The sequence below is a fragment of the Peromyscus leucopus genome, chromosome 1, assembly GCF_004664715.2.
Source record: "Peromyscus leucopus breed LL Stock chromosome 1, UCI_PerLeu_2.1, whole genome shotgun sequence".
NCBI lineage: Eukaryota > Metazoa > Chordata > Mammalia > Rodentia > Cricetidae > Peromyscus > Peromyscus leucopus.
In genome coordinates, this window is record NC_051063.1 from 129048226 (window position 1) to 129063279 (window position 15054).

Genomic DNA, 15054 nt, shown 5'->3' on the forward strand with positions numbered 1-15054 from the left:
CTTAATAAATTTCACAGGACTCCAGTAGTTAAAAGTATGTTCTTTAACCACAGTGCAACTAAACTAGAAATCAAAACCAGAAAGATGCCTTGAATCACCTCAAATGTTTGGAAAATGAAGGTAAGACATCCAAATAGTCATGAGTCGAAAGTGAAATCAAATAGAAAGAACTTTGTGACTATGATGAGAGAAACACATAGAGATATAAGGAGTCCTGATAGAAGGAAACTCAAGAGAGCATTGTGAAAATGGACACTAGGTTAGAAAAGGGAACAAGTTAGTTAATAACATCAACCTCCCTCCTAATAAACTAGAAAAAAATCAAATTAACCCAGAAGCAAATAGAAGAGTTGCCATAGTGTAAGAACAAAAAGTTAGAACACTGATGTACACACACTCCACCATTCCAAGCTCCAGCCCTGAGTTTTGTATTCTGAAAGAATATCGAGGCAGTTCTGACACAGTGCCAGGCTGTGAGCTGCTGGACCAATTCTCCTTTAAAATACCCTGGACATGCAATGCTCTAATCCATCCAGCTGTGTGTCTAACTAGTGCCTCACATGTAACAGTAGGATCCCCACCCATATCCAAGGGTACAGTCTTAGAACAAGAAGATTTGCAAAGTACCATGAACCAGATGTTAGCTCCAAAATGATGAGATGCAGTCAACAACAGAGACTTGAGGACAAGATAAAGCAGTCAGCTGGTACAGCTGTGTGAGGACTCTCTGCTGGCTCTCAGAAACCTTGTTGGAAGGGAAGTCACAACAGTGTGGGTCTGGGCAGAGTGGATGTGAGACACCTGCCACTTTGTGTCGCCTGGCAGAGGCCAGTGATTACCTATGTTCTTGGTTGCAGGCTTAATTATGCCACTTAGAGACAGAAGTCTACAGGGGTCTCTCCAAGTGTCTGTCGGAAAGCAGTAGAAACGCCCATCATCTGAGACTGCAGCCTTTCTCACTCAAATACGCTAATCCAGATGCAGCTACTTTCCTCAATTCCTCAAGTAGTAATGAATAAACATAAGAAACAAATCATTTTTATTCTATGAACTGAACTGATTATTCAAATGAGGTCCAGACATTTATATTTGGGATTATATTTAGGAACATAAGATTATATTTAGGAATATATGACTTGAATAATTTACCAAATCATTCTTTTAAGAAACACTAAATTGCTTATACAATAAAGCTTCATTATACATTTCCAATAAGAAAAGTATACATCCTAGCCCAAATTATTAATGAACTGAAACTTCTGGGTGACACTAAAGTAGCCCTGTCTTACACAGAGGCCATTTAAACAAGGGGATAGGGAATGGCTCCTAACTGCTCAGGAACATGTGGAGAACCATTCCCCCAAACAGGAAGAATACTCCAGAAGGGTAACCTGCTACAAAACACAAGGGAGACTTAACCTGGTGGCTTTGAGATGTCTAATTAGTCTCTTAGGAGATGACAGGTATAATTTCTCCACCAGATTTGTTCTCCACCTCCCTTATGCATTTGAATTAAATTTGTGGGAGAGTCAGTTAACTAACTCTACAGTAATAGCTCTCACTTCAAGCACAGCAATTAAGAATGTCTGTTTCCTCTCCTCCTACATCTGTTCTGAGACTGGAGTGAATACATTTACATTATTCTCTAGATATCCAGTAATTGCTGGGAAGTGACAGCATGGCCGTCTGTACAGTAGGCTGTGGATTATAAGAAAAGTCTATCTTAGCTAAGCCAGGTGAGGCTGACAGGGTTAAAAAATGAAACTCTAGTTGACCTTGGTCATGCAACTTCCAGGAGAAGTTAGATTGTGAACCAACAGTACACAGTGTGCTGAGAGACCTATTTCCAACTACCTCTTCCCTGGCAATAGGGAAGGGCAACTTGATATTTGTTCTTCATTACTTGAGATTCAAACAGTTCCTCCTTTCTCCCCACTCTCTTAACTTATTTATTGATTTTGACCTATAAATCAAACCCAGGGCCCAATGTACTTTAGGCAAGGATTCTACTACTGCACCACACCTCCAGTCCTTCCTATCTTTCTTCAGATAAGGGAATGATAATGGTAATGGACAGTGGTCTCCATCTACTATCAGTACAAAATTTTATCATCATCCAGTTCTTTGTGAAGCCTTCCTTACACGTTTCAAATTCTCTCAAATGGTGTGTTCCCACCTGAAGTTCTCATAGTGTGGTGGAACATGGTAGGCAGGACCAGGAGAAGAAGGGGTTAGCGGTGTTCTCTACTTCCCACTGCTAACACGCTCTTATTGTTGAGAATTCACCTCTGTGGCCAGTGGGTCTCAGACATTTATCTCACAGCTCAAAGGTTCTTAGAAATTCTCATTGAAGGAATGGAAGAGCCACATGAAAAGCATTTCTTAAAAATTGTATGTCACTCATATATGGGATCTAAAACTTTATCTTGTCTGCAGAAACTGAGAGTAAAACAGTGGCTTGCAGAGGCTGGGCGAGGATGAGCAGATCAGGGAGGGCCCATTGCGCACTAAGTCAGAGGCAGAGAGAAGCTGCTGTGCCACTTCCCAGGTTGGTGAGTACAGACTTTCCAGGCTGCGCTGTGCATTGCAAAGACTCACAAAAAAAGGATTTCGATGTTTTCAACATGAGAACTTATCAATGATTGGGTAAACAGACATAACTAACATGAACATCAAAAATGTCATACATCTCTCAAAACATCCATAAATATGAAAACTGGTGGTGTATGGCAGAGTATTTAGCGAGGACACTGATGAACCTGCTATACTGCCTGGGTTACTACAATAACATACCCTACTCTTCACTCACGACCCAACTGCCTTCCAAACCACATGTAGAAGTTACAACGCATTTGGGAAAACATTACTTCAAAAAATCTAGAGCCCACAGAAGAGGAACACAGGAGTGAACTGTCTCTCCATGGACCTGCCCAAGAGGAGATCTAAATTAAATGTGCCTGTGGTCATTTCCACCCATTGTGTATGTCATCACATAGTGTAACAAAACATAACTTCATTTCTGTCAACATGACTGTAATGGCATTGGCTCCATAGCTATCACTATATTGTCTTCTCTAATAATCTATACTCTGAGACATGGTCAAACTTCTTCAAATCTTTAAGATAAATTTGCTTCAGTCATTTCCTTCTTTTCCACAATTATAGTGTTAGGAAGTTTATCTTCCTGTATTCTTTCCCATCTCACAGGGCAAGATCTTCAGACAATGGCATCCTCTGTGGCCCTAGACTAACAGAGAACATGACTTAGCATGACTTAAATGATGCATGGTTACCAAGAAACTCAAACAGATCCATCCATAATTTAGAATTTAATAGAGAGAACCTCTATGAACTACAGATATGTATACAATGACCACAATTTGTGACATGGAAAGTAATTAAAGGACTCTGCGGCATAAGCAGCTCTACATCCATTGCTTTACCACTGTCAATAGTGCTTTGGATAGTTTAGCTTGTAGACAGTGCTGGGCGCTGGAGCTATAGGTGGACAGAGAGAGAGGGGAGAGAGAGAGAGAGAGAGAGAGAGAGAGAGAGAGAGAGAGAGAGAGAGAGAGAGAGCAGTGTACATACTCATATCTATAGTTTGGAAATGGAACTGTCCTTTAAAAAGAACACACCAACTTTCAGCTACGAACTGTAGAAAATGTATAGTGATGCTATAGGTAGGGCCTCGTGGTCACACTACAGCATGACATTCTTGGGTAGCTCCTGGAAAGTCAGCAACTACATTTTAAAGACGAATGCTATGAAACACTCAGGGGAGAGACTCTTGATCCACTCTAATGGGAGGGAAAGGAGGGTCATGATGTGAAGAAAAGCTCCTTCAGGAGACAAGATGAGGGGTTGGGGGAAGTGCAGCTGAGCTCAGTGCAGAAGCAGGAGAGCACAACTAGGGAGGCAGCAACAGCAGGATCCAAATAAGGAAGCCACGTGAGCTAGTGCCCCTGAACACGCTACACAGAATGCAGCGGGGGTGCAGGTGCAGGCAGGGAGCACGGAAGGGCGTAGTTTTTCCGTGTATTTCCCTTGGTCTTAGACTTCATCTCAGAAGCACAGTAGAATTTTCAAGAGTTTCCAACCCAACCGATTTAATTTACTTGGTGGGAATGTCTGTATCTTGTCTCCAGAGCTCCTTGGGGATCCTGCCTCCTCCTTCACCAACAGCACAACCTAAGTATGGGCAGGTCTGTGTTGCTCTCCAGCTGGCCACAACAGGGATTTGTGCAGAGAGCACAGAACATGCTGAGGGACTGGGAGAGGGGGGCCATGTAAAAGGGGAAGTGAGCAAGTCAACTGAGTACTCCATTAAGCTGGCATCAAACCTGTCTACAGTATCTCAGTTGAGCATCCATTTGCTGTATGTACTGTGACAAGGTGTGGGAATGGTTACCAGGGGTAAAGTACACTAAACTTCAACAGAATCATGACAACAGAAAAGCAAGTCTGATTTTTATGAGAAATTGGCCTTCAAAGCAGAGCCTCTCTGAGCCAGGAAAGAAAATAACATATGCAGTATCTTCCCAGGAGAGCTGCTCTTAGGCAGTTAACTCCACTCTAGCTGAATATCAGCAAGGTGCTAGAGTTTGCTAATCAGGCACTGCTCAGTATTCAGCTGAGAAAGAAAGATGCACCCAAAGGCATTTGAGGGATGGGGCCTTTTATCAGGAGACTGTGCTGCCCTAAGATCCAGGGAACAGCAACACTAGGGCTTCAGACTCTGAAACCACAGAGGAGCATCCTGCCTTTCAACTTTGCACTTCACTGTTCTGTGAAATCCCTTTCACTCCAAAGCCACAGGGTCCTTCTCCTGTGAAGAATCTACAGCTCTTTATGTACACAGCAGGAAGCCTTCCCTAACCCAGAGACTCTTTCTATGGTTCCAGTTTCCCGAGGTCAGCCACAATCCAAAACTAGGTAAATACAGTACAGTAAGATATTCTGAGAGTGTTTACATAATGTGTATCACAATGTTGTTACCATTTTGCTATTTTACTTGTTATTATTGCAAATTTCTTACACTGCCTTATTAATTAAACACTATCACAGGTTAGGTCCTCTGTAGGATATGACATTGTAAATGCTTCCAGGAACCCATTGAGGGTCTTGGATAATTATAATTCGCATGGATAAGAAGGAACTATTGAAAACTGTAGAAGTAAGAACTTGCCTTGCCTGTGGCATAGGTAGGACCTTTCTGTTTCCCATCAAAGCACTATGGCATACAAGTGTGTGAGAAACAGAGAGAGAGACAGAGAGAGAGAGAGAGAGAGAGAGAAGAGAGAGAGAGAGAGAGAGAGAGAGAGAGTGTTTGAATAGGCGTCCTCAAACTTTCTAAGAACAGCAGTGACAACTGACCTTTCAGGAGGGCCACAGAGGTCTGGGTGGGAAGTTGAGCATGCCCACTTTCTGCCTAGAAACTTCCTTAACCCAGAGAATGTGTTACCATGATGGAAGAAGGTATCAGCTAGACTGAACTTTCCCAGAACTTCAAGTTTATCTTTGTTCTGACCAACACTGAGGAAATCAGCAACATTTAAAAATCATCTCTTTCCATAGGCTCCCAAATTGTGCCATGTTCGTCGTCATACTACTTGACTTTTCAAATGGTGGTAATGGGAAGACTGGGTGAAAGGTGAATGCATGAAACTTGTGCAATGGTAATGGCACCTAGTGCTTATACCTAGTTCATGCTGAAGAAATTTTATTGTTTGAAATGTTCATACATAATATGTGTTAGTGCCAGATCCATGCCCATCTCTCTTCCAATTTCTCCCACATCCCTCATCACTTTTCCCCTTGTGTACTCTATTTTAAACTACTAAGTTCCACTCAGTATTGCTAGAATATACATTGATACAAGGCCATCTACTGGAGTATGCTTAGCCTCTCAGAGACCACATTCCCAAAGAAAATGGGCCCTCCTTCCTCAGGATCAGCCAGTAGTTTCCAATAGCTCCTCAGTCAGGAGTGGAACAATGTACCGAGCTCTCGTTCATGGTAGGATTTTGGCTGGCTTGACAGTGTGCAGGTCTTCTGCATGTAGTCACAGCTGCTGTGACTTCGTGTGTGCACTGACCTTATCACATCAGCAGTCATCCACTACCTCTGCCTCTTACATTCTTCCATCCCCTCTTCTGTGATGATTCCTGAGCCTTGGGGGAGGGGTGTGACATAAATGTCTCACTGAGAGATGAGGACTCCTCATTCTCTTATTCTGTGCACACTGACCAATTGTCCCTCTGTTAACTGCTAGCAACTAAAAGAAGAAACTTCTCTAATGAGAGTCAGAGATGCACTAATCTATGGGTATAAAGAAGAGTACTTACAAAGCAATTAATTACTAGGTTGAATTAGCAGAATAATAGTATTATATTCTCCCCTAAGTTTTATGACCTACATGGCCACGGGTACTCTCTTAGGTTCCATGACTGCCTTAGCTACTTTCCTATTGTGGTGTTAAAACACCATGACCAAGGCAACTTATAAAATGAAGTATTAATTTGGCTCACAGTTTCAGAGGGTTAGAGTGTGCAATGGTAGATCAAAGGAATAACTGAGAGCTTACATCTTGATCCACAAACACGAAGCAGAGAGAGCAAACTCAAATATGGCATGAGTCTTCTAAATTTCAAGCCTGCCCCAAATGACACACTTTCCAGCAAGGCTGCACCTCCTAATACCCCTCAAACAACTGTGGGAGACTCTGGGAGTCCAACTCCTACCTTTTCCACCTTTTTTAGGGTTCTTAAGAGGAGGAAAGGGGGATAAGAAAATATCAGATAGAATGATAGGCCTCGCTGATGAGAAAAAAGACAGAAACACAAAATAGCTTCAGGAAGGCCTGGACCAATACCCAACACCCTTTTCCATTTACTCAAAGGGGCTTTTTATAACAATGCCAATGGGCGGGGCAAAAGATCTCCCCCTTGCTAGATCAAAAAACACAGCACAGACAAATGTAGACTCTTCTAAACACCCAATCACCATGCCCATGTTCAAATCATCCCCTTACACAGCCCTATGGGGTAAAGCAAGCTCAGATTCTCTGACCCTGAGTAATTTGGGCCTCCACAAACAACCACCACCTGAAGACTAAGTATTCAAACATGTGAGCCTATATGCACCATTCTCATTCAAATCACCACACAACATATCCAGTCATGGGATTTGTGCCCAGTTAAATTAAGACACCAGGCATCAACTCCAAATTGTTTTAAATTTAAATAAGTTAAAAAAAAGTCAACTTGGCTTTAAGTCCAATCAGAAAGTTGTTGGTTACTACATAATATTTGTTTCACTAATGCACAAATAGCCATATCTTGCCAGACCAGTCATCATTATAGCTCCCAGGTTTCACATACGGTTAAGAGTGTGCATTACTTTTCTTCCCTGGTAACATGCATAGGGTGTTCCAGCTATCTGAATCCTATCCAGTAGGAATGAAGCATCCTGGTTGTACCAGCTTGATCGCCCTACATTCTATCACTGAAGTATGTGGTATCTGCAGCAATAGTTTTACCATCAATTTCTGAATGGCAACCAAAAGCAATGCCAATATATTATAATGCTTGGAAGAGGGTATACAGGACCCCACTGATAAACAACCAGAAAAGAAATAAGCCGTGCCTGGCAACAGGCTTTTTATTTGATAGCATATGGTGTGTGGGAGATGCAATATCCTTAGGGTAAAACCATTTAATCTCCTTTTTATATATGTGCTTATATATATTTAGGAAGTGTCTTTAGTAGTAGATTTCTATATGGCATTTTCAGATGTCTTAGTGTTACTGATCCTTCCCCATGCTCCCTCATCCTACTCTACTTTCCCATCCTCCACACTATTTAACTCTTCCTAGTTCATTATTCTCCTGTGCCTTTACACTTAATCTGCACACTAGCCCCTCTCCCTTAAATCTGCCCTTCCCATGGTCACTTACTAGTTTCCTGACTTCTGAAGTTACTCCAATTTAACATAGTCATCTAAATATTTAAAGCTAACATCCACATAAGAAAGATAATATGAGGTATTTGTCTCTCAGAATCTGGATTACTTAGGATGAATATTTCTAGCTCTGTCTATCTGAAAATTTCATAATTTCATTTTTTAACACTGGAATAATAGTCCATTGTATAAACACACAGAATTTTTTTTTTATTCATCAGTTGCTGGACATCTAGACTGCTTTTCTTCCCTGGCTATTATGAATAGAGGATGGATGGATGGATGAGCAGGTCATCTATGTAGTAGGACATTGGGTCCTTTGGGTATAAACCCAAGGGTTGTATAGCTGGATGGTGTGGTGGATCTATTTTCCCATCTTTTTGCAAAACCTCCACGCTGATGTCCACAGTGGTTGTGTCAGTTTGTACTCACAACAACAGTGTTTCTATTTCCTCCATCCAGGCCAGTATTGGTTGTCATTGTGTTTTATTTTGCTTATCTCTGGATATTCTGGCTGCAGTCCACTGGAAAAATATTTTTAAATCTGGATGGAAGTTGGAGAAGTTCTTATCTTCGTGTACAAAAGGAAGGGAGGCATGGGAATTTGACATGGCTTCTCCAGTGTACAGTGGGCACACACCTTTAAGTCCTCCTTTAGTAACCACAGACATGGCTTCTCCAGTGTACAGTGGGCACACACCTTTAAGTCCTCCTTTAGTAACCACAGACATGGCTTCTCCAGTGTCACAGTGGGCACACACCTTTAAGTCCTCCTTCACTAACCACAAACATGGCTTTTCCAGTGTCACAGTGGGCACATACCTTTTAATCCTCCTTCACTAACCACAAAGATTTTGAAATAGTATGCCAGCTAGAACAAAGGTAATTATAGATCCTGATACAGACAAAGTGCAGTCCTGGACTTGGAAAACTGAAGGGACTTTGCGGCGAAGGTCGCATGAAAGGTCACAAGCTGATGAGAACCATCAAACAGAACCCCATGGAAAGAGTTCTGAGAACCTTCATAAAAGGAGAGCCAATGAATCAGATTGTTGCATCAGTATTAAAGCCCTTCCTGAGAAAGATCGTGAGGAGAGAACGAAGAGAAGCTGCAGATCGGACTGGCAGTAAACAACGAGCAAGGTGCTGTCAACCTCAGCAGTTAAAAGGCAGAGTAAGGCTTTAACAGCCCAGCCTATAAAAGAGGGACTAGCATGAACCTCCATTCCCATGAAGAGAACACACTGGTTAAAACTAAACACAGGCAGCAAGTTCAGTAGACTAACTGAGAAACGGTCATTAACACCACAAGGATACAACAGGGAATACAGACTCACACTTGGCAGACCAGCATCGATCTCTTGCGTTCGTTACAACTCACTTAAAACCGTGACGAATACAGTAGACCTTATTGCACTATGTGGACAATTCTGAATTTATAATTATTTAATATGAAAATTCGAAATACATATGTTATCATAGTCTCTTTTGTATTGGAATAACAAATGGCACTCACTTCCAATGTCCGGCCTCAGCTTTTTGTCATATTCCCTCAGCAATTTGTTGAGAATCAGCGTCACATCAGTGTCTTGTGATTTAGGTGCTAAGACCCACTTCTGGTTTGATGGAGAGTCTTCATTCTCATCTTCTTCCACCCTCCTGGACCTGCAGTTATAACAATGTGACACATGATTTGCAACAGTTCCAGAAAATTCCTTAAATTTGCTCATTCTAAGTGCTATTAAAACCGGGGAGGGGGAGTCCTCAGCATCTTTCGCCTAGTCATACAAGTTACCTGTAACACTAAAAGAAGTAAAATGCAAATTAGGAAACATCCCATAGGAAGAATGCAATTGCTGTTAGCAGAAGAGCCCTGCCAAAGTTAAACCAGGGACAGGGCAATGGCTAAATTGATGCCCAAATGGCCAACAGGAAATGGTACCTTACTAACCTGCCAAAGTCAGACACACTTCCGAGTACCTTGTAGTACTGTTTCTAAGTCCCACCAACAAGACTGTGGAAGGAGGGAGTAGTTTTTACAGAACAGACTTATTGAAAATGGCTGACTCTGATTGTGCCTTCCTAGTGGCCTGGATTTTGAGAGACAACTGTGTGGGCATTCTGAGGTGGCCTGTTTTGCTGGCACTCAGCATGGGGGACAGCCAGGAGATGTGTTAGTTGATGAGTGAAGAATGTCCTCTGGCAATTTACACACCTTGATCACCCAAACTGATTCATCTCTTTCTCAGCAGGCTTTAAGAATTACATATTTTCTAGTATGCCTTCAACACTCTGAGCTTTTAAGTGGATCCCAGGGAGGGCCTGGACATCTCTGACCTTCTCTGTCCTGTTCTAAGTACCACAGCCATTTCTGCAGAGTGACCCATGCTTACAGAAGTTCTTATGAGGAGAAACCCCAAGACAACAGCAGGTTTTCTCAATGGATCAGGCCCATCCAGTCACAGCACCTGGGGCTTGAAAAGAAAGGAGTCTCTTTCTACCTTGACACACTCTTTCCTCACACATGGTAGCCTCTGAACCTTGGAAGAGCATAAGGAACAAACCCTGTCCTTGTTTGTCTATGTGTGCCTTGATGTCATTTTCAAAAAGAAGGTGGGAGGGGATGCGCTTAGAAGAATTTGTCCCCACTGGGTTCAAGCTTTTTTCTGTCCCGGCTCCCAGACAGGAGTCCATTGTCAGCTCTACACCAACGTGCTTGTCCTCGGGCATGTCAGTTTCCTGAATTAACAGGGAATCAGTGAAAAGTACAATCATTTTAAAGTTCAGCCCTTCAGCTTCACTCAAATCTTCAGAGGTACAAAAAAATGAATATCTATGTGTCAGCTCTTATCTGCATCAGTCTTTGGGTGTGTTAACAAGCTATGGTGGACAGGAGTAGTGGTCCAGCATTCTAAACTCACACACTGCTGTCTTGTCTTTACTGAAGATGGGACCCCAGGACTCCTAGAGCACACCAAAATCTGAAGATAGTGAAGTCCACACATAAAATGATGCTTTATTTACACATAATGTTCACAAATGCTTCTAATCATTCCCAGGTGACTAGTTCAACATAACTGCTATGTAAACAGCTATTATAAGGTATTGGCTAGGGAATAAGGACAAGAAAAAGTCTGTACATGTTCAGCACTGTTTTTCCAATCAACAGCTGCTTAGAGCTGTAAATGTGGACTATGTGGACATGAAAGGACAGCTATCCACCTGTGTGTGAGATGTTGATAATGAGTCTTGTGGAATAGTTTTTTGCAATTAAGCTTTTCCTTAAATGATCTGAAACTGAATTCTGTTTCATGAATACCTCACTAGTTAGAGGATTAAAATAAGTGGTCCACAGACACCAAAACTGTTGTGTATTTTACCTAAGCTGAACATTCACCACCAAGAGGAACTTAAGATATTTGGTATCCCACCCAAAAGGGAATGCACTTCACTACCTGTAAAACTGCATTTGTACAAAGGACAATATAGAATTTTTAATATTCGAGTATTTCATGTCATTGGAAGCATTGTATCAACAAATGCTAATAGCATCACCTTACAAAAGCAAAATAAAGCAAGAAAAAGCATGAATCACCTGGATGGAAGACAGCCACATACTGCCTTTAGGACCTAACAAATTATCCCAGAACAAAGATACTTGGAGACTGTGGAAATGGATAGATAGCTCCTCCAAGTGAAATGAGCCCTCCCCTGTGCCCTGCTACATGCCTGTTTCTCCTCTGGCCTCCTCTCCTCCTGCCCTCTACTCCACCATTGTAAAAGCAGTAGGTCTACAGCTCCATGGTCCTCATGGCCCCAACAGTCACATGTGCACCGGCCGCACAGTCTCTCCTCTGTGTTAACTGTAAGTCTATGCTCTGCACAGACCCAGAAAAGCTAGCTACTTCAAGCACAGGTTTATAAGGAGTCTCGCTCTCCCTCTAGTGGTGAGAGGCGTTACCTGAAATTGCATAAGCTTCCTGAGTGGCTAGGGCAGGTGGGAGTGCTGGGGATAAGGGCAGGGAAAGGAGGCTTTTTATCTTCTGTTGTCTCACTCTCCTCCGCAGAACCCCAGCTCTGTCGCTGGCACAGGGTGCCTCAGAGGTCCTTGCTCCTCAGCTGCCAGCACCGTGCTTCTTCCAGTCCAGATGAGCCCTTGCCCTATACTGTGCCCCGAGGAAAACCAATCTTACCTCAGAGGACCCACTAGCAGGTGGATGAAGTGGAATTTCCTTCCTCTTCAAAATTCTAAGTGGGTTATATATATAACCTCTGAGCACTCTGTTGCTTGGATTGCTGAATCCTAAACAGCACTGCTGCAATTAGCTTTTCCTTAAAAATAAATCGAATACACGCTCAATTCCCAGACATGACCTTCAGCCCCTACACCTTCTCTCCATCAGAATGACAGAAACAACATCTGAAGGAGTTTTCAACTTTAATACAAACTCCTGAACCTCGAAAATCAGCAAGCATAATCAAAATATCGAAATGAGGCATCGTGTCTTCCTGTGTAATAAGTTCAGCCATGGGTGTCAGGGGTGGGGGCGGCACTCCCATTGCAGAGCCACAAGGAATCTTGTCAGAGCCTATCTAGGAGCATCCATACCAGCAAGGCACCTTGAATGCTGAAGAGAATCCTCTCTGAACTATAATAGATTGAAAGATGGATGGGCCATTCAATTATTTTACATGTTTGTAAAACCCATTAAAAAGCAAACACCCCTTCAAAAGTGAGACATATAGCAATAAAATAACTACAAAATGGGTTCTTTTTAAACTGATATGCAATCATAATTACCAAGACCGAAATCTCTGATAGAGAACATATTAACATTAGTACATATACCTTGGCTGGAAAGGAAAGATGAGGACACCCAAGAGATTTTCATGTTTGGAAATCTGCAGAAACCAGTCTGCTCCACCCTCCCCGGAAGCACACAGAACAATGAGGCTTGAAGTACTGTTAACTACCTATAAATCTACACAACTGATTGAACCCTGAACTGCATGTCAGGTTTTTGAGTTGGTGGCTATAGGAAGAGACTCACTGATGTGACTACAGCCTCATTGATGCTTCTGGTGGCATCTGCTCTAAACTGAGGTCCCCCCAGACACAATCCCCTTCAAAACACACTTTTACATTACACTTCCTAGCTCCTTCCTTGGACAAAGAAGAAACTTTGGTGGAGAGGCTTCCCCTTCCTGAGTGATTGTTCAAGTCTCCAATTTCAATTCAGCAAGGGCAAGTCCTGAGGGACAGGGACAGGGCTTTCTTCCTTAGGGTAAGGGCATTGGTTAGCTGGAGCTAGAATTTGGGAAGCACTCCTCTCATAGTTTCAGGGAGTTATTAGAGTGGCTTCATAGTTCTTTGATATTTCACAAATGTGAATGAAAATGAAAGCCTGTGATGGCTACAGGACTTGTGACCCACAGGGATAGCTGCTTTCTCATTTGCTTTATGATCCAGGAAACGTCAAAACAAGTGTGTTCTGGGGACAGGATGGGGAGCCCTCTGACTCCTCTGGTGAGGTTAGGGAAAGCAGTGAGGGATTTCCCAAGCCCAGGGTAGTCTGCAGTCTCTAACCAGAGCACCACTCTGGGAGATGGAATTAAACCATGTCAGCATCTCTAGTTGTGTTTATGGCAACAGGCGTTAACCCTTCAGGTGCCACCGCCCTTCTCATGAGCCCTTGTCTGTCTGTGGAGTGCTTCTGAGTTTCTGTTAGCTGACTGGTGCTGGTTTGGGGTATTCACAGTGAGGTAATTTCCTACAGCTTCAGGAAGAAGCTCCCATGTGAACTGCAACATGATTCTTTTATAGAGTCTGAGGTACTTGCATGTGGTGTAGGAGCTGGGGGAGATGCAGGGCTCTTCCTGGCCACCTACCCCAGCCCCCTCCAACATAGGGTGGCTGAGAAAACAGAATTTCCGGCTCTTGAGGTTTCTTTTCAGTGATGGAGTGGATATAGAGTTTTAACCCATGTATGGAAGAAAGCCCTTGGATAGCTGGCAAGGGGAACAGATGAGGAGAAAGATAAGGCTACTGCCTCATTTTGATTTCCAAATTCCCTAAAAATCACCACATCCTAAAATCACTGGAACAGTCCCCACACATAGCGGATTGCAGAGGGCTGTTGCTGCCCTAGAGAAGGGGTCTGGTTCTGGGGGAGACCTACAGGTGAGGAGTCGGTAAGGTCCCTCTCCTGCAGCCCAGTGGACGGCGCGCGCCAGGGACTGGCGGCCGGCAGACAGCGCACCCCGCCGCCCTCCCGCCCCCGCCGGCCTCGGGGAACGCCGGGGAGCCACTTACCTAGCGTGCAAGCCCGAGAACAGGCAGAGGAGAAGCAGCAGCTTCGCAGCCATGGCGCTCCGGGCTCGGGTCCGAGGCCTCTACCGGGCGCGGCTTTCACGGAGCGCGGGCCTGTTCCCCCTCGCTCAGGCGCCTAGGCTGCCACCGGCTGCAGAGCTCCGGGTTCGGCGGACCGGGTGGGACAGGTGTCAGCTCCGAGCGCGGCGCCCCCGACGGTCCCGGCTCCGCGGGGCGCACGTTGGTTGTGTCCGCGCCCGGGAGCTCTCGGCGCGCGGCGGTGGAGGGGAGGGGAGGCGGCAGGTGGCGGGGCGCCCTCCTCCCGCAGTCGGAGACCCGCGGGCTACCCACTGCCCGGGCTGCCTCCGGGCTCTGAGCTGGGGCCGCTCGGCTCGGAGGCGGGGCGGGAGGTCGCGGCTGCTCTGGCTGTGCCTTCCAGCCGCGGCGGGGAGGAGTTTCCCCAATTAACACGCTTGGCAACGCCAGGCGAAGACAGTGAGGTTTGAATGGACTCAGAGTTGGAGGTCGGGAAGGGGGCGGGGCTGGCGAGAAGGAGAGCTTGGGGATCCCGCAGGGAGACGCAGAAAGGGCCGGGGGACTGGCCCGTGTCATAGATGGAGTTCTGGGCACTGGCAGTTTTTCTGCAGCGCACCCACCCCTGTTGCCTCCCGTGGGCCGTGTGCCTTCTCTTAGGGACGCCATTGCAAGTAGGTGAGATGGTTTGCCAAAAGGCGATCATCCCCGGCATGGAGCTTGCTTACCTGGACTCCCCCTGGTGCTT

General features: G+C 44.5%; 1 protein-coding gene across 1 annotated transcript in view; it reads right to left on the reverse strand.

The window, feature by feature from the left end:
- The window catches only part of Gabrg3 (gamma-aminobutyric acid type A receptor subunit gamma3), a 602977-nt gene extending 588257 nt beyond the window's left edge, over window positions 1-14720 (reverse strand). Inside the window, exons 1-2 of the mRNA XM_028894674.2 lie at window positions 14277-14720; window positions 9480-9628 (exon numbers count right to left, since the gene is read on the reverse strand). Coding sequence (XP_028750507.1) covers window positions 9480-9628; window positions 14277-14329 — 202 coding nt within the window. The 5' untranslated portion in view covers window positions 14330-14720. The remainder of the gene's footprint in view (window positions 1-9479; window positions 9629-14276) is intronic.
- Window positions 14721-15054: the final 334 nt, after the last annotated feature.